Source organism: Macaca nemestrina, chromosome 15 (genome assembly GCF_043159975.1).
Source record: "Macaca nemestrina isolate mMacNem1 chromosome 15, mMacNem.hap1, whole genome shotgun sequence".
Taxonomy (NCBI): Eukaryota; Metazoa; Chordata; class Mammalia; order Primates; family Cercopithecidae; genus Macaca; species Macaca nemestrina.
This window is the reverse complement of record NC_092139.1, coordinates 60,426,032-60,448,578: the sequence shown is the minus strand read 5'-3', so window position 1 is coordinate 60,448,578 and position 22,547 is coordinate 60,426,032. Positions and strand designations below refer to the sequence as shown.

Sequence of the window (22,547 nt, the reverse complement as noted above, 5' to 3'; positions counted from 1 at the left end):
TTGAAGGATATATTCTCCTACTTTTCATATATGACAACACATTTGGTGGTAAATAAGATTCCCAAGGTCACACACTTACCAAGTAAGAAAGCTAGGGATTAAACCCAGTCTTGTGTGAATCCAAAGCCTAGCTCTTTTCTCTTTATCACCCACCTACGGCTTGCCTTCATTAAAGGAAAAGTGTATCCACTTAAAACTATCTTCACTCCCTCTCTCCATACCAATTAAAAATAAAACCATCAAAATACACTGGAAATAGAAAAGGAAAAGCTGTTGGACCCACAGTATGTGGGAATAGCAATTAATTGTCAAGTAGGGATAAGCTAACATTAATATTCTTCAAACAAGGCAACTTAAAGCAGAGTCATTGAATAGAAAAAAGGATTTTCAACTCCTATTTAGGTTTCATGCAGCATATTTAGCAGAAAAGCATATAAGACACAGAGGTTAAAAACTACTAGAAAAGGTTAAGAAGTTCAATACTGGGTCATAAAGTAAACTAAACCTAAAGTTCACATTTCATAAAATTAACATGAAATCCCTTTAGCTAACATAATATCATCTAACCAAAAACACCATACAACAAATAACATCAGTCAATACAATAAGAGAAGATGAATCCTACTAAAACTGTTCTTCATGTTGCCCAGTCCAAATAATTGTTTTTCTACTTAACTGATTTGTGTTGATACTCATCACTATGTCCCAATAAGTATAATTTAATCTTACTAATTTATTATTTATGACTTGAGTGACTGCTATCAATCTCGAACAACACACAGATTAAAAGAAATAACTATACCTTCCACATCTGTCACGTGCACTTAAATTAGCTTTTTTCTTGATTAAAAATTTCACCACTTGCTGTTTTTGTCCATGTACGCCAAGCAAAAGTGGTGTGAGGCCATGCTGTAAAACAATATAAAACAAAAACAATATGTAATTCAAAAAATTACCTATTTCTCAGCTGAACTGGAAACTATATAAGATCCCATGGACTTACACTCATAGAAAGTAAATCAAATGTAGCTGCTTCCATCTCACTCTTCTGTGCTTTCCCACATGCTGCTGCTTCCCTTGGAAACACCCCTTCGCTGCCTGACCACATCAACTCTGGTCATCGCAAAAACTCACTTTCAACGTTTACTGCTTCTAAGACTCTTTGCTTCTAACCCAGCATTTGGCATGGCACTTTTGGATGATGATTTTTTTTCCATTTAAACAAAGAGCTTCTTGAGGGCAGGGGATGTATCTTTTATCTCTATATTATCCAACCCTAAGACAAAATTCTTGTGTATAAAGCAAGAATTTGAATGTAAAATATTTCTTTAGTTTCACATGTTTTACCAAAAGTTCAAGTTCCAATGTGCAATAAAAATTGCTATTAATACTCCTACTGCCCATTTGAAGAATTTTCCCATTCATTCATTTAAAATCTATTTGTATTTACTTTTTCCAGATTGTTAACTAAATCATCAGTTCATAGGATTACTGAAACTAACAGAATTCCCGTCTGTATTCTTAATAACTCCATGGTTTTTAGTGTTTACACCTGCCATCTTGATTATGTCAAAGCTCTGCAAACATAAGAGACATAATGGATAGTCCACAATACAGCTTCAATTGATTTAAAAAAAGGTTTAGAATTTGCTACAATTCTAATTGAGAAAACTCTGCTCTTAACAATGACTTACTGACCTAAGCACTTGAATAAGTGAACAAAGAGACAAAAAATCCTGAAAGGGCCATTCTCTACTTAACGAAAAACTACTCACTGCAAATTTCTAAAGACCTTCTGAATGGCAGGGAATAACTGAAGGTATAAAGGAAAAGGTATTATTCCGTAAGCTGATAGTGCCAATAATATTCATTTTAATGTCTCATCCACATATAAAAGTCAGACTTGGCCAGGAATGGTGGCTCACACCTGTAATCCTAGCATTTTGGGAGGCTGAGGTGGGTGATTCACTTGAGCCCAGGAGTTCAAGGTCAGCCTGAAAAAGATGGCATTAACCTCATCTCTACTAAAAACAAAAAAAAAACCAAAATAAAAACAAAAACAAAAACAAAAACAAAAAACTGAGATTGGAGAACCACCTGAGCTTGGGGAGGTCAAGGCTGTGGTAAGCTGTGATCACACCACTGCACTACAGCCTGGGGAACAGATTGAGACCCCATCTCAAAAACCAACCAAAAAAAAGTTAGATTAATGTTATTGGAAAGGAAAGATTTAAAGGAATTAGCACATATCCAACTCCAACTCTTCTAGAAATATCTTAAGTTTCTGAGACATAAGAATTTACATATTACACTTATGTATTCATGGTTCTTGAGCAGAAGTGTATCCAGATTTTGAGAAATTTGTTGTTGTTGTTGTTGTTGTTGTTAGAGACAGGGTCTCATTATGTTGACCAGGCTAGACTCGAACTCCTGAGCTCAAGCAATCCTCCCACCTCAGACTCCCCAGCAGCTGGGACTACAGCCATGCAACACCATGCCTGGCTTCAAGGAAACATTTTTAAATGTACATATTAGATTTACTCTATGAAAATCTTCAGGGGGAAAGCCTAGACTTGTGGATTATTTAAAAATTTTCCTGAGGTAACTGGAATGCACAACTCTAGCTGGAAGCTAGTGCAATAGATGATTACTTCAGTCTCAGCGCTCATCCACATAACCAATTCCCTTTATCATTTGAGGATTTGGCCAAAAAGAGGAAAGAGTAGGAGAGAGACTCATTTGCTGAAAACATCACATAATTTTCCCCGGTAAGAGTAGAACAAGGTCTAGTAAACTCAAAATCCAACCTGATCTTGCTCCTTATAAGCCCCTTATCACCCACCTTCCCATCAAGATATTCTAGAGTTGAAAGCAGAGTTGAGACTCCAATTGGCCATTTTTACCAGAATAGGACACTAAGTCAGTTAATTACTTGTCGTTCCCTCTGCTCAAGTGTTTCCCACTACATTACCACCTATTCACTGCCTATCTGGATCCTCAGAGGCTTCCTGAAATTGATCTCTAAGCAGTTTACAACCCACTAACTCCCTCTCCCAAACTGAAAACTGTCATTCTCTAAAATTGAAAAGAACCTTGTCTCACCATACAAAGGAAACAAATGAATGATCAACAGCAACACACACACACACAGAAAACCTCTTCATGGTCTTTCCCTCCATTACCTAATTTCTAAATTGGTCTTGATATTTCTGATTGCTGTCTTTTTCCCTTTCTGCTTCTGCCTCATGTGCAATCAGAAATATCTTAAGACTTGTCACTGAGAAAAAGACTTGTCACTGAGAAATCCATCACCTCATATCTATTACTGTTTTTTGTTTTGTTTTTTTTTGGGGGGGGGGAACTTGCCAAAGGGGCAGGGTTACTATTCACTGAACTGTGTTTGAGTTTTCTTGGAGTTTTAATGTAAAACCTATTTCCAGGGCAAATTTTGTCATTTTACATTTATTAGGGGAAAAAAAAACCTGGCATGAAAAAAAACAAAGTATTACCTTTTACAAATTCAGTGTTTTTTAAAAAAACATAAACCACAAGAGCATTAAAAAAAAACCTGTACCCTCGAATGCTTCTTTAAAAGTAACAATATTTAAAATAAAGTCTTAGATAATTAACTCATTTCAAAATATTTTCATTCAGGTTATGCTTGAGCTTCCAAATATGGAAAACTGGCTCTTACCCAGGTCAATGCTAAAATGAATGCATTTTAGTATTTTGAAGATGAAATTGGTAGACCTATACCTTGTTTTTTGATTCAATATCAGCACCGTATAAGAGCAGTGCTTTCGCCATTAATTTATCTTCATTGTAGATAGCATAGTGTAGAGCAGTATTTCCATACTCATCTGGAATATTTGGATCAGTGCCATGTTCCAGCAACATTAATGCACATTCATCTTCTTGGCATTGTACAGCCTGTCAGTATTAGACCAAAAATAAATTATAAGTCCTGAGAATTAAAAGTAACATTCCACAGCTTTCACCAACTAGTTCCATTTAAATGAGAAAACTCATTTTTATGCTATGTATTGAAATCAAAGCCATCTCATGCTGATATAGTTGACTACTGCATACCTTGATCAGAGCTGTCCTCTTTTTGTTGTCAAGGACATCAAGTTGACATCGTCTGTCCAGCAGGAGTTTTACTATTTCTGAATTCCCATTGGCAGAGGCCAGATGTAGAGCAGTCCTATGAGAGTGAGAAGACTTTTTAGGAAATTGTAGTGCACTATCTACAGCTACATCAATGATTCATGCAATAGCAAACACAGAATAGCCTGCTATTACTCTGCCTTCAAAACAAACTTAATTTCCCTTTGAAGAAAGCACACTACTTATTACCTCATGACTCACTGTATGAATGAAAGAGCAGCCTATTTGAATAGGAAGAGCAGAGCCCTTGAATGGCATTCAACGTGGGCTGGAATCCTCCTTGAAGCTCTGATGCTTCCCAGCTGTTGCTTACCTTTTTTGGCTCTCAATTTCCTCATCAATAAAATGGGAATGAAAAGAGTCGATTTCTCAGAGGAAACCACAGTATTGCTTAAATAAGACTCTACACGAAAGATATAGAATAGTTCCTAACACAAATAACAGCTCAGTAATTGTAAGATATTATAATTTTTACTAATACCACTAAAGACAACATTTGAATTCAGTAAGATGATACAATTATACCTATACTTTCAGGTATGTTTTAAAGATTACAGGTAACGATGTATTTTATTGATTCTAAGATGATCATTGTCTCTATGTTCCACCATTTCTCACACTGAAATGCCACTTATAATTCATGATTTACTATAACTATAATTGGCAGCATTTAAATAATTCTCTTATTGAGACATACAATAATGGGGCATCATACAATCCCTGGTGTCTTACATTAAGTAGAATATGTTACAATATAACACGTCTGGGGCAGTTCCAGTCAGGTGACTAGCACTTAGATAAATTTTAGTTCTTAAAAGAAGTATGGAATAAGAGGGCTGAGGTGAAAGCACAAACAAATTTCTAAAATAATCTATTTCTTACTTTGGTTTTCAAAAACTTTAAGCCAAAGAAAGCTTGAAATTCAAATGAATGGCATGGGCTCATTTTTATCAATACTTAGATTTATACAATGTATGTACATTAGATATTTCCAATCATTCATATTAGGATTTAAGACTATTATAATTCTTCTCCTTTTAAAATGAATTTATGAAACTATTTGTGGAGCTTTTTTTCAACGTTTACTTTCAGGGGTACAGGTGCAGGATGTGCAGGTTTGTTACATAGGTAAAAACGTGTCAAGGGGGTTGGTTGTACAAATTATTTCATTACCCAGGTGTTAAGCCCAGTACCCATTAGTTCTATTTGCTGCTTCTTTCCCTCCTCCCACCCTCCACCCTCTGATAGGCCCCAGTGTGTGTCGCTTCCCTCTAGGTGTCTGTGTGTTCTCATCATTTAGCTCCCACCTATAAGTGAGACCGTGCGGTATTTGGTTTTCTGTTCCCGTATTAGTTTGCTAAGGGTAATGGCCTTCAACACCATCCATGTCCCTGCAAAGGACATGCTCTCATTCTTTATTTTATGACTGCATAGTATTCCATGCTGTTTTTGTACCACATTTTAGTTCTTAAAAGTACTAAAACAGTCTTTACCCAAGACTTATACATTTTCAGAAGGGTAGTTGAGGGTTATCTTTTACTGTTGTCTACCTTCAGAAATGCTTTTGTTTGAAAGGAGGGAAGAAAAGTTTCAATTGAGATTACCTCCTAATGCCCCAATTTTAAATCTCTCAACTTGCTCAGGCCCAGCAGGTAAATATGAAGTTTTCAAAGACGGAAGGATCCTGAGAGATGGTAGAATATGCCTTCCACATAATAGGTGTCTGGCTTATGTTTGATGACTAAACGGATTGAAAGAATGCATAAACACAGCTTGGGAGTTCAATATTTTTAAAGAATGCTCCTGCTGAGTAGAGCAATACATTTACAATAGTAATGGTCATTTATATTTGCTATTTTAGTTTTCATAAATATATAACTAAAATAAAATAATTAATTCATACCTTTTACACATGTTTATATATATAATGAAAAGATAATTTTATAATAAAATGTATATACAATAAAATCTACAGGAACAGGTAAACAGAAACCCTCTACTTCTCAAGAGGGTAAAAGTTCACAGAAGATAGCTATCCACAGGAATAAAAATAAATAATAAAATGTGAGAAATTATTTGTATCTATGCAAGTAGCACATTCCTTCTCTTCCCAAGGATTATTTCATTACTAGTGAAATTTAACTAAAACTTTTCAGATATTCATTGCAGAAATCACAGATAAAGGGAAGAACTTCACTTACAAATCCCCAGAAATAAGTTTGATTATGTTTTCTACATGTTTTCAGGTAACACAAGAGCAGATTCTGTTTGTGTAGGTGTATAACAAACTGATTTTTTCCTCACTTGATATAGCAAAGCACATCTTTGCACAACATATCTCTGTATCTACTGACACCTTCAATGGTTACATGTTATTCCATCCTATGGATGCACTGAAATTTTTTCATAAAATCTTTATGTGAGCTCTTCTCAATACACTGCTATTTTAAGCAATACTAAGAAAAACATATGTGTCTATTTCATATAGATATTTCAGTATAATAGAGTTGATAGGTAAAAGGCATACACATTTTTAACATGTGGTTCTTATCATCGAAGTGTGTTAGAAAAGTTGCAGCAGCTTAAACTTTCAGCAACTACATAAATACCACTGTTCTTCACCCTCACAAACTTGGTGGATAGAAGACAGTATTTCATTCCTTTATTTATTTATTTTTATTATTAATTTATTTATTTATTTTTGAGATGAAGTCTCATTCCATGATCCAGGCGGGAGTGTAGTGGTGCAATCTCAGTTCACTGCAACCTCCACCTCCCTGGTTCAAGCAATTCTCCTGCCTCAGCCTCCTGAGTAGCTGGGATTGCAGGTGCATGCCACCATGCCTGGCTAATTTTTTGTATTTTTTAGTAGAGACGGGGTTTCACCATGCTGGCCAGGCTAGTCTCAAATTCTTGACCTCGTTATCCACCTGCTTTGGCCTTCCAAAGTGCTGGGATTACAGGCGTGAGCCACCGCGGCCGGCCTTTCATTCCTCTTCTAACTTCAATAGAAAACAGTATTTCATTCCTCTTCTAACTTAAGTTCCTTCTCTTACCAGGAACACTACGTTTTCCTATGTGCACAGGTCACTGGTAGATATGCAAAAAAGTACCTTGCCCAATCTTAAATTGAGCTTATTTTATTATATCTGCATATATATGCTTGGTTCAGTGGCTCAGGCTTGTAATCTCAGCACTTTGGGAGGCTGAGGCGGGTAGATCACAAGGATAGGAGTTCAAGACCAACCTGGCCAAGATGGTGAAATTCTGCCTCTATTGAAAATACAAAAAATTAGCCGGGTGTGGTGGCGGGCACCTGTAATCCTAGCTACTCAATAGGCTGAGGCAGAGAATTGCTCGAACCCGGGAGGCGGAGGTTGTAGTGAGCTGATATTGCGCCACTGAACTCCAGCCTGGGCAACAGAGTGAGATTCTGTCCCAGAAAAATAAATAAATAAATAAATAGTTGCATATATAAATAGGCTTTTGTGTTTTCTTCTGGTATTTTTCTCCTTTTGTATATTTAAAAATTTTAATCTATACTCCAGGAACTTACTTTTGTGACATAAAAATCTAGCTAGTTTTCTCCAAACAGCATGCATTTCATTTATTAATGATTAATCTTGCTTTATCAATATGAAACATCACCATTATCAAGTGCTAAATTCTTACATATATTTGGGTATTTCTGGATTTCCTATTCTGTTCTATTCATTGATATTTTTTCAGTTGTTAGTAAACAATTTGTGGAAATAACACATTCACATTTTGATATCTGGAAAAGCAAGTCTTTTTCCATTCTGTTACAAAAAATTAACTTATTACAGCAATAAAATACAGGATGTGCAGTGTAAAAATGCTAAAACTTCGCTATTTTTATTTGGCTTACGTAAAAGTGATAAACACAGAAAAAGCTCACATCTTAAGAAAAACGAATCTTCCTATTCAAGGACACAAACCATCTTCTCATTTCAGTTTCCTTGTAAGGTTCCTCAGTAAAGGACATATTTACATAGGGTACATTGATATAAAATCCATATTGGATTTTATTTGAAAAATATTTAGCCCAGAAGTTGATATATTATGGGACTTAGTTCTCAATATACACCTTTCTATAATGTATAGAACATTGTTTTAAAATGTGTACATTAAAAATAATCTGCTGCATCGACTTGATTTTGCGAGTTAAGTCACTTTCATACAGTCTATTAGTGTTCTATAAGGGAAATTATAATCGGATAGGAAATCAGCTAAAGTTTTGTTTCTGTGTTGTTGTTCATAAAGGGCCTGTGCCCTGACCTCTCTGAGGTTTCCACACCCAGGGTGGTGTGGGGCCTGCGGAGGAACAGAAAGCCAGGACCCCGATCCCTCCAGGAGGGTATGCCCCCATCATCCCCCCACCTCCCGCCTCCTCCCAGCCCAGGCCCGGTTACCTCTTTTGTTTGTCCGTCTTGTTCACGTCAGTGTCCCTGAGCATGACGATGAGATCCTTTCTGGGGACTTTACCCCACCAGGCAGCTCTGTGGAGCTTGTCCAGATCTTCTCCACGGACGTGGTACCTGGGCTCCATGAAGGCGCTGTCGTCGTAGTCTTCCCAAGCTTCCACGTTGCTCTCCCCGCGCCCCTTGCAGCTGGGGACGTGGTACCTGGGCTCCATGAAGGCGCTGTCGTCGTAGTCTTCCCAAGCTTCCACCTTGCTCTCCCCGCGCCCCGTGCAGCGGGGGAAGCAGTGGCAGCACCACTTGGCCATCTTGCTCCTAAGTGTCTTCATAGCAGAGGCATGGTGGTCCCCAGAAGTGCCCACGTTGCTCTTGCCGCTCCTCCTGCAGCAGGGGAAGCAGTGGCAGCACCACTTGGCCATCTTGCTTCTAAGTGTCTTCATAGCGGAGTCGTCCTGGTCTCCAGAAGCACCCACGTTGCTCTTGCCGCTCGCCCTGCAGCAGGGGAAGCAGTGGTGGCACCACTTGCCCATCTTGCTCCTGAGACCAAATGGCTTCTTCACAGCGGAGGCAGCGGGTATTGAAGAAACCTCAGCCACCATCTGCTTTGAACAGCCAGGGGAGGCCGGTAGTTGCGAGCACATCGCGTCTACCAACCAGTTTCACCAACTAGCAGGAAATTCTGGGTTTCCGATCTGTTTGAAGAGAAAGGTCAATCCCAGCCAAAACCTGCCAACCCCAGCAGGGGAGCCCAGCCCACCCCACCCGGGAAAACCCACACCCAGCCGGGGAAAGCCCACGCCCACCTGGGGTGATCCCACGCCCCCCCCCCCAGGAAGAGCCAACCCCCGCCCCGCCCCGCCCAAAGGAAACACCCAACCCAGCCAAGGGAATGCCAAGCCCAGCAGCGAAAAGGTCAAGCCCAGCAAAAGAACGCGATGGAGGAAACGTCAATCCAAGCGAGAAACACCGGGCAAAGTGATTAACGCCGAGCCAAGCGAGGAACGCCAAGCCAAGCCAGGAACGCAGAGCCAGGCCTAGCAGTTACAGGCAAGCCAAGCCGTTACGCGGGTGCGCGTGCGGTGTGCGCGCCTCAGGCGGCGTCATTGCACGTGGCACAGACAGTGGCCAATGTGTGCAACCTGCGCACAAGTCTTGGTGCCACGAATATCAGTGACAGCCTTGCGTTCCCGGCAAACTTCGTGGGAATTGGCCGAGCCTTCAGGCTATGGAGGAGAAGCCTCTGGTTGGAAAAAGCCTCTTGAAGCAGGACAGGGGCTAGAGCGCCTGGAACTGGAGGATGCTGACAGGCTCCTCTGAGGAAAGCCCGCAAGACACTCGTGGCGGTGCTGTTGCTGGTGGCCATGGCTGCCGCTCAGAGCTCGGGCTTCTTTCTTATATTTGTTTTGGTTTTATTTTGCTACTATTTTCTACTTTCTTGATGTGATAGCTGAAATTTTATTTGAGAAATTTCTACTTTTCCGTCATACACATTTAGTGAAACACATTTTCCTGCCAGCACTGGCTTTACCTGTGTTGAATCAAGTGTGATATGTCGTATTTTTATTCAGTTTAATATATTTAATAGTTTCCCTTGAGACGTTTCCCTTAGGAGTGTGCTTGCTGTTTAGCGCTATTCACAATAGCAAAGACATGGAATCAATCCAAATGTCCATCAATGATAGACTGGATGAAGAAAATGTGGTACACATACAATATGGAATACTATGCAGCCATAAAAAAAGAATGAGATCATGTCCTTTGCAGGGACATGGATGGAACAGGAAGCCATTATCCTCAGGCAACTAATGCAGAAACAGAAAGCGAAACACCTAATGTTCTCCCTTATAGTAGGACCTGAACAATGAGAGCACATGGACACAGGGAAGGAAACAACACACAATGGGGCCCCTGGATGGGGGCGGGAGAGGGAGAGAATCAGGAAAAATAGTTAATGCGTGCTGGGTTTAATGCCAAGGCAATGGGTTGATATGTATAGCAAACCACCATGGCACAAATTTACCTGTGTAACAAAGCTGCACATCCTGCACATGTACCCCAGAACTTAAAATAAAATAAATAAAAATGTAAAAAAGAAAAAAACCAACAAAACTAAAATGTGTGCTGTTTATCTTTCAAGTATTTAAGATTTTGCTGTTATCTTACTTTTTTATTTTGAATTGGATGCCATTTTGGCTGGAGGATACATTCTACATGATTTCAGTTCTTTTAAAACTCTAATGTTTGTTAAAATGCAGGACACAGACCATCTTGGTTTATGTTCTGTGGGTACCTAAATGTTCTGCTGTATTCTGATGCTAGGGGGTGGAGGAGCAGGGGTTTTTGTTGTTTCGTTTGTTTTGTTTTTTTGAGGCAGAGTGTCGCTCATTTTGCCCAGGGTGGAATGCAATGGCCTGATCTCGGCTCACTGTAACCTTCGCCTCCCGGGTTCAAGCGATTCTCCTGCCTAAACCTCCCCAGTAGCTGGGATTACAAGCACCCGCCACCACACCCGGCTAATTCTAGTATTTTTAGTAGAGGCAGGGTTTTGCCATATTGGCCAGGCTGGTCTCCAACTCCTGACCTCAGGTGATGCACCCGCCTTGGCCTCCCAAAGTGGTGGGATTACAGGCCTGAGCCTCCGCACCCAGCCAAGGGTGGAGTACTTTATAAATGCCAGTGAGTGGCAGCCGCCAACATCAGTAGCTGCTGACACTGCTAGAGACTGGGGCGGACAGCGGCCAGAGCCGGAACCCAGGCTTCCTGCCACCTGTGCGTGCGGCGCACACCTGGAAGTTGTCCTCCCACAGCCTACACCGGGGGGCACAGCAAAGCTGGGACTCATGTTTGAAGGAAGGAAAAAAATCGAACGCGTAACCCAGCACTGTTCTTTCCAGATCCATCCCGCTGGCCCTCTTGTTTCCCACGTTTTTGAAAACTGGCTACTCTGACCTCAGATCCCTAAATCGCAGCCACTGAGACCTGGCTCTCAGAAGCCAAAGCCCTGGCACTTTCCAGGCTGAGCAGGAGGAGGTGAAGGCAGACTGGAGGCTGGTCCAAGACAGCTGAGGGCTGACCATAGGGGGTCATGCAGAGGCCACCACTGGGGCCGCTACACGTGACATGGGATTTGGGCCATTGGGTAGAAGGCGTGGAGATGGGGCACTGCCAGCGGAGCCAGGGAGGAAAGAGAACACTCTCCAAATTGTCTTCCAGGATTTCCATGAGCATTTTATTAACTCAGAATCTGTCAGGAATAATACTAGGGAGTTACCTTTCCCTGAAGATGGCTCTTGTCAGAGTAGTGAGATAGGTGTGGGGGGGGGGTAGGGAGGAGGAAGAGGAATGTGAGGCTCAGTTTACACATATTAAGATCAGCAATGGTGTGTCGCTGGCAGGAGCAGAGCGAGCCTGGAGATTTGGGTGGCTGCAGTTGGTAAGTGGTTGCAATCCAGAGAGTGGGACTGAGATCCTCTCTTGTCATGTTAGCATCCCGTTTCCTGGGCGCGGCTCTGACATCCTGCAGGTGGTCATTTCACTCATGGAGGCTTTGTCTCTCTTCCATCACCCCAGACTCAGCTTCACACTCCAGGGCTGCACACCACCAGCCACCGTCATGTTAACCCCTTCCCAGGTCAATGTGTCCCTCACCTGGAGCCCAATCTGCTGGACAGCCTTGGACCATCCATTTTCGGGGTGGTGGGCAACCTGGTGGCCATCGTGCTGCTGTGCAAGTCGCGCGAGGAGCAGAAGGAGACCGCCTTCTACACACTGGTATGCGGCTGGCCACCAACGACCTGTTGTTCACTTTGCTGGTGAGCCAGGTGACCATCGCCATGTACATGAAGGGCGGGTGACCTGGGGCCAGCCCCTGTGCCAGTACAGCATCTTCATCCTGCTCTTCTTCAGCCAGCCCGGCCTCAGCATCATCTGCACCCTGATATCTATACAGGTAATTTGTGTTCAACATTCTCAGAGGAGTTTCATAAGCTTTATGTTTTATCTGGGTTATAAACAGAGTCCTCAAATGCGTAAAAAAGAAATCATACCAGGATTGAATTTCAGCAGGAATAAGTTTATTTTACCTATTCAAAATTAAAATACTTTTGTTTTGTTTGATAATGTTTTTGTTAAAGATACATTTTTGAAAACAATTTAGGTAAATATTTAATAATGTCCCCTTTTCTATCCCAAGAAATAATTTCATAGTTTATTTAAATTTTTTTAACAAAAGTGTAGCATAGATTTCTTAAAAAAATAATGCATATTTTAACTCAATAAATCCAAAATACTGTGGCAACATGTAATCAATGTAAAAATTACTAGAGATAGTTTGCATTCTTTTTTCTTATGAAATCTTTGAAATCCATTGTGTATTTTACATTTTAGTACGTCTCAACTCAAATGTGAAATTTTCATCGAGAATATCTGAACTGTATTTAGATTAATAAAAACGGCAGTTAAAAAATTTAACATAGATTTAGTACGGGGTGTGCAGCCAGCTTGCAAATCAGATCTCGGCTGAGCGGCCAGGCAGCCAACCCCCGAGGAGCGGCCTGCTGGCTCCGCAGTGCCCAGAAGTTGAGGATGTTCTACAGATCCATCATGCCTGCCCCCAGCAGCACCCCCGGCTCCAGCACCCCTGGGCCAGGCACCCCGGTCCCTACAGGAAGCGTCCTGTCGCCGTCGGGTTCAGTGCCAGGAGCCGCTGTCCCTTTCAGACCGCTGTTTAACGACTTTGGACCGCCTTCCATGGGCTGCGTGCAGGCCATGAAACCACCTGGTGCCCAGGGCTGCCAGAGCACCCACACGGAACTGCTGTCGGTCACAGGGGAGATGGGCAAAGGGATCCGGACCACCTTCGCTGGCAGCAAGAGCACCACGGAGCGCCTGAAGAGAGGGATCATCCATCCCTAGTCAGAGTGCCTGGCGGAGACAGAGCGGAACCCACACACTTAACAGGAAGCTCCTAAGCCTCTGTGTCTGGACTTTTCCCGGCCACTCCAGAGCACCTGCTTCTCCCTGGCCCTCATCCCTAGTTGCACTAACCATCCTGGGCTTCCTGGGTCCTGTGTCCCTTGATGGTGCCCTCAGGAACCAAGGGGTGGCTCTCACTGCAGGTGGCAGCACTAACGATCCTCCCTTCCCCCCACCCCACTCCGCCAAAGCAACAAGAGTTAGCAGCGAGGTCCCCGTGAGTCCCACCCATGACCTACCCACAGTGTTGCCCACTGGAACTTTCTGTGGGCCCCACCACTCAGCCCTTCCCAGCACTTCTCCCACGTGCCCCCAGCCTCCTTCTCCCTCAGCACGTCTCAGGCCTCAGGCCTGACACTTCCCTGCCTTGTGTCTTTTGCTAAATATGACCTTTCTACATTAATAAAAGATGATTTGGAGTTGTGCTCTCTAAAAAAAGTTTAATATAAAAGAGAAATAAAAGAAAATTTAGCAAAGGAATATATCGATGAATATTTAAATATTTAGATGACATTACTACCAGACATAATGAGATAATCAGATATTTCATTTACTTATGATTAATATGTTTGTATTTATTTTTTTATTTTATTTACGTATTTATTTTTAGTATACTTTAAGTTCTAGGGTACATGTGCACAACGTGCAGGTTTGTTACATATGTATACATGTGCCCTGTTAGTTTGCTGCACCCATTAACTCCTCATTTACATTAGGTATTTCTCCTAATGCTATCCCTCCTCATGCCCCCCACCCCATGACAGGCCCCTGTGTGTGATGTTCCCCGCCCTGTGTCCAAGTGTTCTCATTGTTTAATTCCCACCTGTGAGTGAGAACATGCAGTGTTTGGTTTTCTGACCTTGTGATAGTTTAAACAAACTAGCAAGTTCAGAAGTCACTTTATAAGAGAAATAATGAAAAATAAAGTATTACTGACATTGGTAACAGAATAAAAGTTAGAGTTAGACAAAGTATTAACAAATAAGCTTATTTATTTATAAGAGAAGGGAAAATATTAGAAAGGATTAAATGACGTCTTGTCAACATGAAGAAAAACTGTATTATATATAATTCATTTGTTAACTTATTATTGTGTTTCCTTGTATAATTTTCACTTGGTTTTGTCAGTTTTACTACTTGCTTCATTAGTTCAAAAACTACATCTTCATAGACCATTTCAGCTTTTGCTGTGTGGGCAGAATTATAAAACCCAGTTTCAAAATTTCAACTGAACGTTGTCAGCATTTTTCTTTGGGCTTTTTATTAAAAACAAAACAAAACAAAAAACCCCCCAAGTAATTGTGTGTGTGTGTATTTTAGCATTATCATGAATGTAATAACAATAAAATCAAACAGAATCAAATGGATAAGCAATATGTTGGACTAGCATCTCAAGTATGAAAATGGCATTGCCAACAGTGATATGATTTTTTCAAAATGGTCAACTTTTTAAAGTATAATCTTATTTCAACCTAAAATCTTACTATCGGAAAGTGTAGTGTACATTAAAATGTTCTGAAATGCCTTTATTCACATATATTAAATGGTCGTACTCATTCAGTTATCTACAAATTGGTTTTTCACTTCTGTAATTGTCTTATAGAATGTTCAGAAGTTATGCAGAATGTGAGATAATTTTCTATTGAATATGATCATTTTATCGTTGCAAGACATCAAACATCCCTGTTGCAAGCCATTAAACACCCCTGTTTCCTACCAAATAAATGTACAATAGTGATAAATGTAAAGATGTTTTTCAAAAAAGACACATTTTCGAGTTATAAAACAAGGATTTTAAAACTTGAATTGTTACAGTGAATATGTCTTAATATAGGCTACGGTCACTTTAGATAAAAAAATTACCTCACGTCTATTTTCAGTATTACTTAAAGGTATTTATGTAGTGGCAAAGAATTTTTTTTGTTTTTTGCCTAGAGGCAGATATTTTTCCACATGGCTATTTATGGTATGAAACTGTATTTAAATGCATGTACACATAAAAAAGCTGCCACTGTGGCTGTAAACTATTAAAAGTTATCAAGATTAAAAAATAAATAAAAAATAATTGTTTTTCTATGAAATGTCTTTATTCAAGTCCAAATTTAGAGGTTTAAAATGCTTGAAATGAATAAAAGTGAGTGTTTCACATATTTCAGTCGGAATGGCCTTTGTCCTAGTTTTATTAGTGAAGCAGCAGACTGCATTTTTTTCGCTCTCACACACCTTCAAAAGCTGGAGAGAAAAATTTGATAAAACTTCTAGGACATTATGTGATGAAACACATTAAACACTGAAGGAGAAATACAACCTCACTGTTTATAAAAAAACATATAAGAAGGAATCCTGCATACATATATCTATCAGTTTTGTATTTTCAAAAAGTATTTGCCTTAAAATGAGCTTCATTAGAATATGTGTTCTCCCACAAAGCCAAGGAAAGTACGTTAGACAGAGGATCTGGAAGTCTACATGTGTGATGTAACTTCATTGAATACGTTTCACAAATAAGGCAGAAATGTATCCGTGTGACCCAAAATATTCTCTAAATTTTCTCAAAGCAATGTGGCCACATCTATTATCTTTTACCATGACTAGTGTTCATTCCAGGGGTTGGATATTACCTCGCCCATTTGCAGCCTCCTATCTCTGCGATTAATTATGGCTAACATTCTCAGCAGTCAAACATCTTGCAAGTGACAGCTTGAAAAGGCCTACCAGCATGATGTTCACTCTGCCACCTGACTAGCTTGTCTTCCATCTACACACTGCAGTATTTAGAAGAGCGCTTTAGTATTGTAAATTTGATCCAACATGTGTTCAACGAGATGAAATCTTCAATATTGCACTACCTGTGAATCGGGAGAATGTTAATTTGCTTCTGTAGTTTTAAGTGTATTCTCAGAGGTAGAGGAAGCCATATTATATCATTGGATTCAAGAAGTAAAGTAAATAGAAGAAAAAAAGATGTTATTCTAGTTTGGTTATGTTTATATCTTAAGTTTTCTTTTCCAGATATATAAGAACCTACTAAATACACTGAATAAAATGTGGTAGCCATGGGTTAAATATCATACTTTATGTTTTGCTAATTAATTCCAAGATACAGTAGAAAAATAAGCTCTCTTATATAATACAAAAATGATATGGGGGAAAGAAGTAAAAAATTAACTTAGAGACATCATTAATTAATTTCTTTTCTAAATGAAACACTAAATAATTTCTATTTGTTTTGACAAATAGATAATATATTTAGAATCAATGCTTTATTACTTGGAAAGTGGAGTAAAATTTTAAATGTATTATTCAGATTGTATTATTACTATTTACTACAGATCACATACATTTGTCTTTTCTTCGTATTAGACATTAATTAATGGCAAACGTCCCTTTGAGGCCTATTTAATATGAGTAGTAAAGTATCTGGAATTTCTGAAATAATAAAAGTGACCTAAATCACCATGTTTGGTAAATTCACAACATTCAAATGGCAGGAGGGGAGTAGTGGATGTAGGGAAGGGAATGCTCATGTTCTCATTATTCCCAAACGGATTCTTACAAGTCTTCTCACTCGGCACATGGATGCATCTCAGTAACACACAATGTCTTACTTAGACAGCCACAACTGTCTGCAGTTTTTAACAAGGTACAATTCAACATTATTATTCCTTGCCACCTCAATATCAGATATTTTCTCATGTCATCTTTTACTTCTGAAGAGCTGAATTATTGATTCATAAACTGAATCCATAGCTACATATCTGTGGATGTTTTTAAATTATGTGAAAATTTTGTATATGCTTTCTTCTGGGGAAAGTATCGAACCTGGTGATTGTAACAAAAACAATCACTCGTGTTAATATTTAAGTCTTCATTAATGCAGAAAACTTTGCACACACCTTAAGGTCAGATATTATTTTGTACCCTACATATAAAAACTTTTTTTTTTTTTTTGAGATGGAGTCTCACTCTGTTGCCCAGGTTGGAGTGCAATGGAGTGATCTCTGCTCACTGCAAACTCCGCCTCCCATAACATTAATGATCACTGATCAAAGATCACCATAACAAATATAATAATAATGAAATATTTAAAAAATTGTGAGGATTACCAAAATGTGAAACCAAGATACAAAGTGAGAACAGGCTGTTTATTAAATGGTACCAATAGACTCGTTTCACCTGGGTTGTCACAAACATTTCATTAGTAAATAAAAGAAAAAAAGGCCATATCTGTGAATAAAGAGAAGTGCAATAAAACATGTTTGTATTAATTTGGTTAACTTTATTCCAACTTAATGTAAACTAGTTTATTTATTTATTTATTTATTGAGATGGAGTCTGGATCTTGCCCAGGCTGGAGGGCAGTGGCGCATCTCGGCTCACTGCAGGCTCTGCCTCTGGTGTTCACACCATTCTCCTGCCTCAGCCTCCTGAGTTGCTGGGACCACAGGCGCCCGCCACCACGCCCTGCTAATTGTTTGTAATTTTTAGTAGAGACAGGGTTTCACCGTGTTAGCCAGGATGGTCTTGATCTGATCTCGTGATCCTCCCACCTCAGCCTCCCGAAGTGCTGGGATTACAGGCGTGAGCCACTGCTCCTGGCCATAAACTAGTTTTAAAACAGTTTATAAAACTCTAAAATGAACCTGGCAAATTTAGAGCAATAATAATATGATTTAAATTAGAGAAGTATTTTTTAAAAAGGTTAAATAACAAATGTCTCATTGGAATTATTCAAGTTGTTTCAAGCTCAGCTCTGAAGTTCTTAGAAACTAAAGTAAAAAGTATGACCAGTTTCTGAAGTCAAGACAAAATCATACAATCTTTAACTTAGAAAATTATCTTCTGTGTTGTGTCCTAAGCATAAAACAAATGTAAGGACTTGCCCTGACACTCTGTAAGTCGTTCCACTCCCATACGCACTGCAGAAATGTTTCCTGGCAAGAACAGCAAGTCTGAAGCCTTTTCAGCACAATAAGGAGGGATATGCTACATATAAAAAAATAGATGAGGAGGGAAAATAGCACCTTAGAGAAGTGAGAAGTCTCAAAAGAGTCATGTATAAGAAGAGAAGTTGCAATTATAAAGAGCAAAATATGGAATGATGAAAAAAGACACTGCAAAAAAAGTTTTCCTCAGTATTTGCAATGCTCTTGCCACCTTCTGAAGAACGCTGGCTCCTCCTGGAAACAGGGTATTTGGACCCAGGCTTTGGAATGGAGTGACCATCTGCATCGAACTACCTTAAACTCAACTTTGTGAGCATAGGGTAAGAATAATTGGGTTACATAAAAGTCATTTTTAATCTAAAATATCGTTCGTTAGTTTCACCAACTTTCTTTACCACTGGCCACTTGATTATATACACAGTATATAATGCATACAATGTATGAAGTATGTGTGTATGTGTTAATTGCCTATTTATGTTATCAGTAAGGTTTCCAGTCAGCAGTAGGCTATTAGTAGTTAATTTTGGGGGAATCAAAAGTTATGCATGTATTCTGAACTGTGTGGAGTGTCAATGCCCCTAATATCCGCATTATTCAAGGGTCAACTGTATATATCTTACTCAGCATAAAAGCCTTTATGAGGAAATGAAGACCCAAAGAGGCGGTTAAGAGTCCACCTCGTTATTTATTGAATTAAACATGAGTGGTTGTGAAATGTGGTGAGTCCAAGGGGTTTGGGTTACAGTAATTTATTGGTTAGAGAAGTGACTAGGAAGAAAAAGGTTAGTTTAACAAGATTTATTTGTGCAGATTTTCCTCAGCTTTACCTTCCAATCATTAATGGCAAGAACGCTACTACTTTTGGTATAGAGAATATGTATTACACATGGTAATTTCATCTCTTGTTTTAAAAAAAAAAACAGAGTTAAAGTAAGAGTGATCTTGAACCTGCCTTGAGTTTTTTTGTTTGCTTGTTTTTTTTGTTTGTTTGTTTTTTTGGTTTTGTTTTTTTTTTTGGGGGGGGGGCTTTGTTTTCATTGAAAATAGTCAATATGCCAGAGTAGCATATTTTGTGGTGGAATCTTTTCAACTCCTTCACTGACTTAGCAAGATTCTTGTTCAAACTGGGTTCTACAAGGACAGAGAAAAGTCTGAGGTCAGGACTAGTCAAGAAGGACTCAAATACCTGACTAAAAATTTACTCAAAGGAAAGTCTTTGTCACAGGTAGGTCAAGAGAAACTGTATTAGTAAAAATCCTCTCTATTCCTTTATTTCGTCCTAGATTAATCATTTATGTAGCAAGGATATGTTAGGAATACATTATTTTTCAACCATAAAAAGTATGTTACACTCAAGGCCATCATTAAGACACAAATTTAGATTTATAGTTTACAAGGACTGTGCAGTCTGTCTGTGTATATATTTTTTCTGTCTTTATATTAACAATATTAGATTTGGCTGAAAGTTTCATATTGTAGTTTTATAAACATTAAAGAATTTAAGCATTTTAAATGACAAGTATTGCAAATATATCCAAAGTGATGCAACTATTTAGATACTTCCTTCCTTACCCTCCAAATACATAGAAAGTATGATATATAATGTGATGTATTATAGTTTCTAAACCTGCTCCTATATGTGAAGAGGGAAATATAGTATCTTTATATGAAGAACTTCCATACTTTTTATCATATAGTAAATATCTGCTTTCCAAAAATATACCCTATGTCACCAGTAACCAGGTTTTGTTTTTGTTTTATTAATAGATTATATGTTCTAAGATTTCAGGACAGTAGTAGTCTCCACTTATCCATGGAGAATATGTTACAAGACCCTCTGTGGATGCCTGAAACCATGGATAGTACTGAAAGCTAATATATACCTGTACTATGATTTTTCTTATACATACCTATGATAAAGTTTATAGATTAGCCACAGAAAGAGATTAACATTATTTAATATAAAATTTACCAATTATAACAATATACTCCAATAAAAGTTATGTGAATATGGTCCCTCTCTCTTAACATTTCTTTTTCTTTTTTTTTTTTTTTTTCTTTCTTTTTTGAAATGGAATCTTGCTCTGTCACCCAGGCTGGAGTGCACTGGTGCGATCTTGGCTCACTGCAACCTTCACCTCCTGGGTTCAGGTGAATCTCCTGCCTCAGTCTCTTGAGTACCTGGGACTATAGGCGGGTGCCAACACGCATGGCTAATTTTTTGTACTTTTAGTAGAGATGCGGTTTCACCATGTTAGCCAGGATGGTCTCGATCTCCTGACCTCATGATCCGCCCTCCTTGGCCTCCCAAAGTGCTGGGAGTAAGTGGGTGTGAGCCACCATGCCCGGCCTCTCTTAACATTTTCTATTGTACTATAGATCTTAGCAACCTCAGGGTATATATATTTTTTTATTTCCCTACTGAGAATTTTGACCTTTTCACTTTAAGGAAGCACTTTACAACTTCTCTTTGACATATCCAAATTGCTGCACATCACTGCTCTTGCACTTATGAAATACAATAAGGGTGACTTGAACACAAGCACTGTGATACCAACAGTTGATCTGATAACCCAGCTAGCTCCTTAGTGATTCACCCACAGGAAGCGCAGACAGCATGCATTTGTGGGACAAAGGGATGATTCACATTCAGTTCCACCTGGGATGGGATAAAAATCTCATCGTGCTATTCAGAACTGTGTGCAATTCACAACTTAGAAACTGTTTATTCTTGGAATTTTCCATTGAATAATTTCAAACTGCAGTTGACAACTGGTAATTGAAAACTGTGGAAAGTGAAACTGGGATAAGGAGGGCTACTGTACCATTGTTTTTCTGTACATTTTCAACTCATTTTATTTCAGAAGTAATTCTATTGTAAATTTATTCCGATTTTGTTTTTGCTTTGGTAGAACACCTTAGGAAAACTGAGAATGGTGGTCAAAAGCATAATGGTTTTAGTTGGTTACTGGGACAGCCAAAAACAATCAACCACTTACTCCTAAAGATCCTTCTACTATATAAAGGTCCCCACAGTTCAAATCACAGATATTCAGTTTACAAAACTTTGGTTGACATTATGATTAAGAGTATAAAAAGTATAAAATACTATGTTAACATTTGAACACTAATGTTCCAACAGGCTATGAAAAGGAAATGGAACATTCATACAGACAGATAAATCTTAATTTTAGTCATTGAAAATTTATAGCTAATCAATTATCAATCATGTTGGAGACAATTATGAAAAGATATACTTAAAACACCTGTTTTTTTCTTTTCCATTGGTATAGAAGGCTCCATTTTTAAAATATTGAAATAAATCATTAATTTATATGGATTATGAATTATATGTATTTGCATTCCAAAAGTAATTTTAAAATTAGGTAACTTTCAAATTTTTAAAAAATTTTCTAATTTAAAATAGACATTAATTTCAGTTTTTCCAGCTTCTCTTTGGCATAAATAAGTTTTATACACTGTCATTTGACTCTTTTCTATGTACTAATTTATTATTATTTAATGTTTATTATATTTTAAGCTCATTACATTAGTGCATTTTTTATAAAGAATACTAGACTAAGTAACTAGTATATTTGCTTATAAACCCAATATAAACTAAAATACTTTTCAGAAAATATGATCAACTTTACACACTAATTTTGAGATTTCAGTTGTAGCCTGAAATTAAGTTTCATAAAAACTTTAAAAGTATTTTTTAGGGCCAGGCATGGTGGCTCATGCTTGTAATTGCAGCACTTACGGCGGCAAAGTTGGGAGGATCCCTTGAGCCCAGTAGTTGAAGACCAGCTTGGGCAACATAAGAAGACTTTGTTTTTAGAAAAATTAAAATAAAATAACAAAAAATTAGCCAGATGTGGTGGCACACGCCTGTAGTCCCAGCTACTCAGGAGGCTGAAGGAGGAGGATTGCTCGAGCCCAGAAGGTCTAGGCTGCAGTCAACCATAATAACATCACTGCACTCCAGTCTAGGCAATAGAGCAAGACTTTGTCTCAG

At 38.8% G+C, this 22,547-nt stretch overlaps 1 protein-coding gene and 1 pseudogene across 1 annotated transcript in view; one reads left to right on the top strand and one right to left on the bottom strand.

The window, feature by feature from the left end:
• Positions 1-9,370, bottom strand: part of LOC139358551 (POTE ankyrin domain family member G-like) — a 29,740-nt gene extending 20,370 nt beyond the window's left edge. Inside the window, exons 1-4 of the mRNA XM_071079787.1 lie at positions 8,601-9,370; positions 4,090-4,204; positions 3,757-3,930; positions 803-909 (exon numbers count right to left, since the gene is read on the bottom strand). Coding sequence (XP_070935888.1) covers positions 803-909; positions 3,757-3,930; positions 4,090-4,204; positions 8,601-9,250 — 1,046 coding nt within the window. The 5' untranslated portion in view covers positions 9,251-9,370. The remainder of the gene's footprint in view (positions 1-802; positions 910-3,756; positions 3,931-4,089; positions 4,205-8,600) is intronic.
• A 3,509-nt stretch (positions 9,371-12,879) lies between these two features.
• On the top strand, positions 12,880-13,976 carry LOC139358854 (cyclin-dependent kinase 2-associated protein 2 pseudogene; annotated as a pseudogene).
• The last annotated feature ends 8,571 nt before the right edge of the window (positions 13,977-22,547 follow it).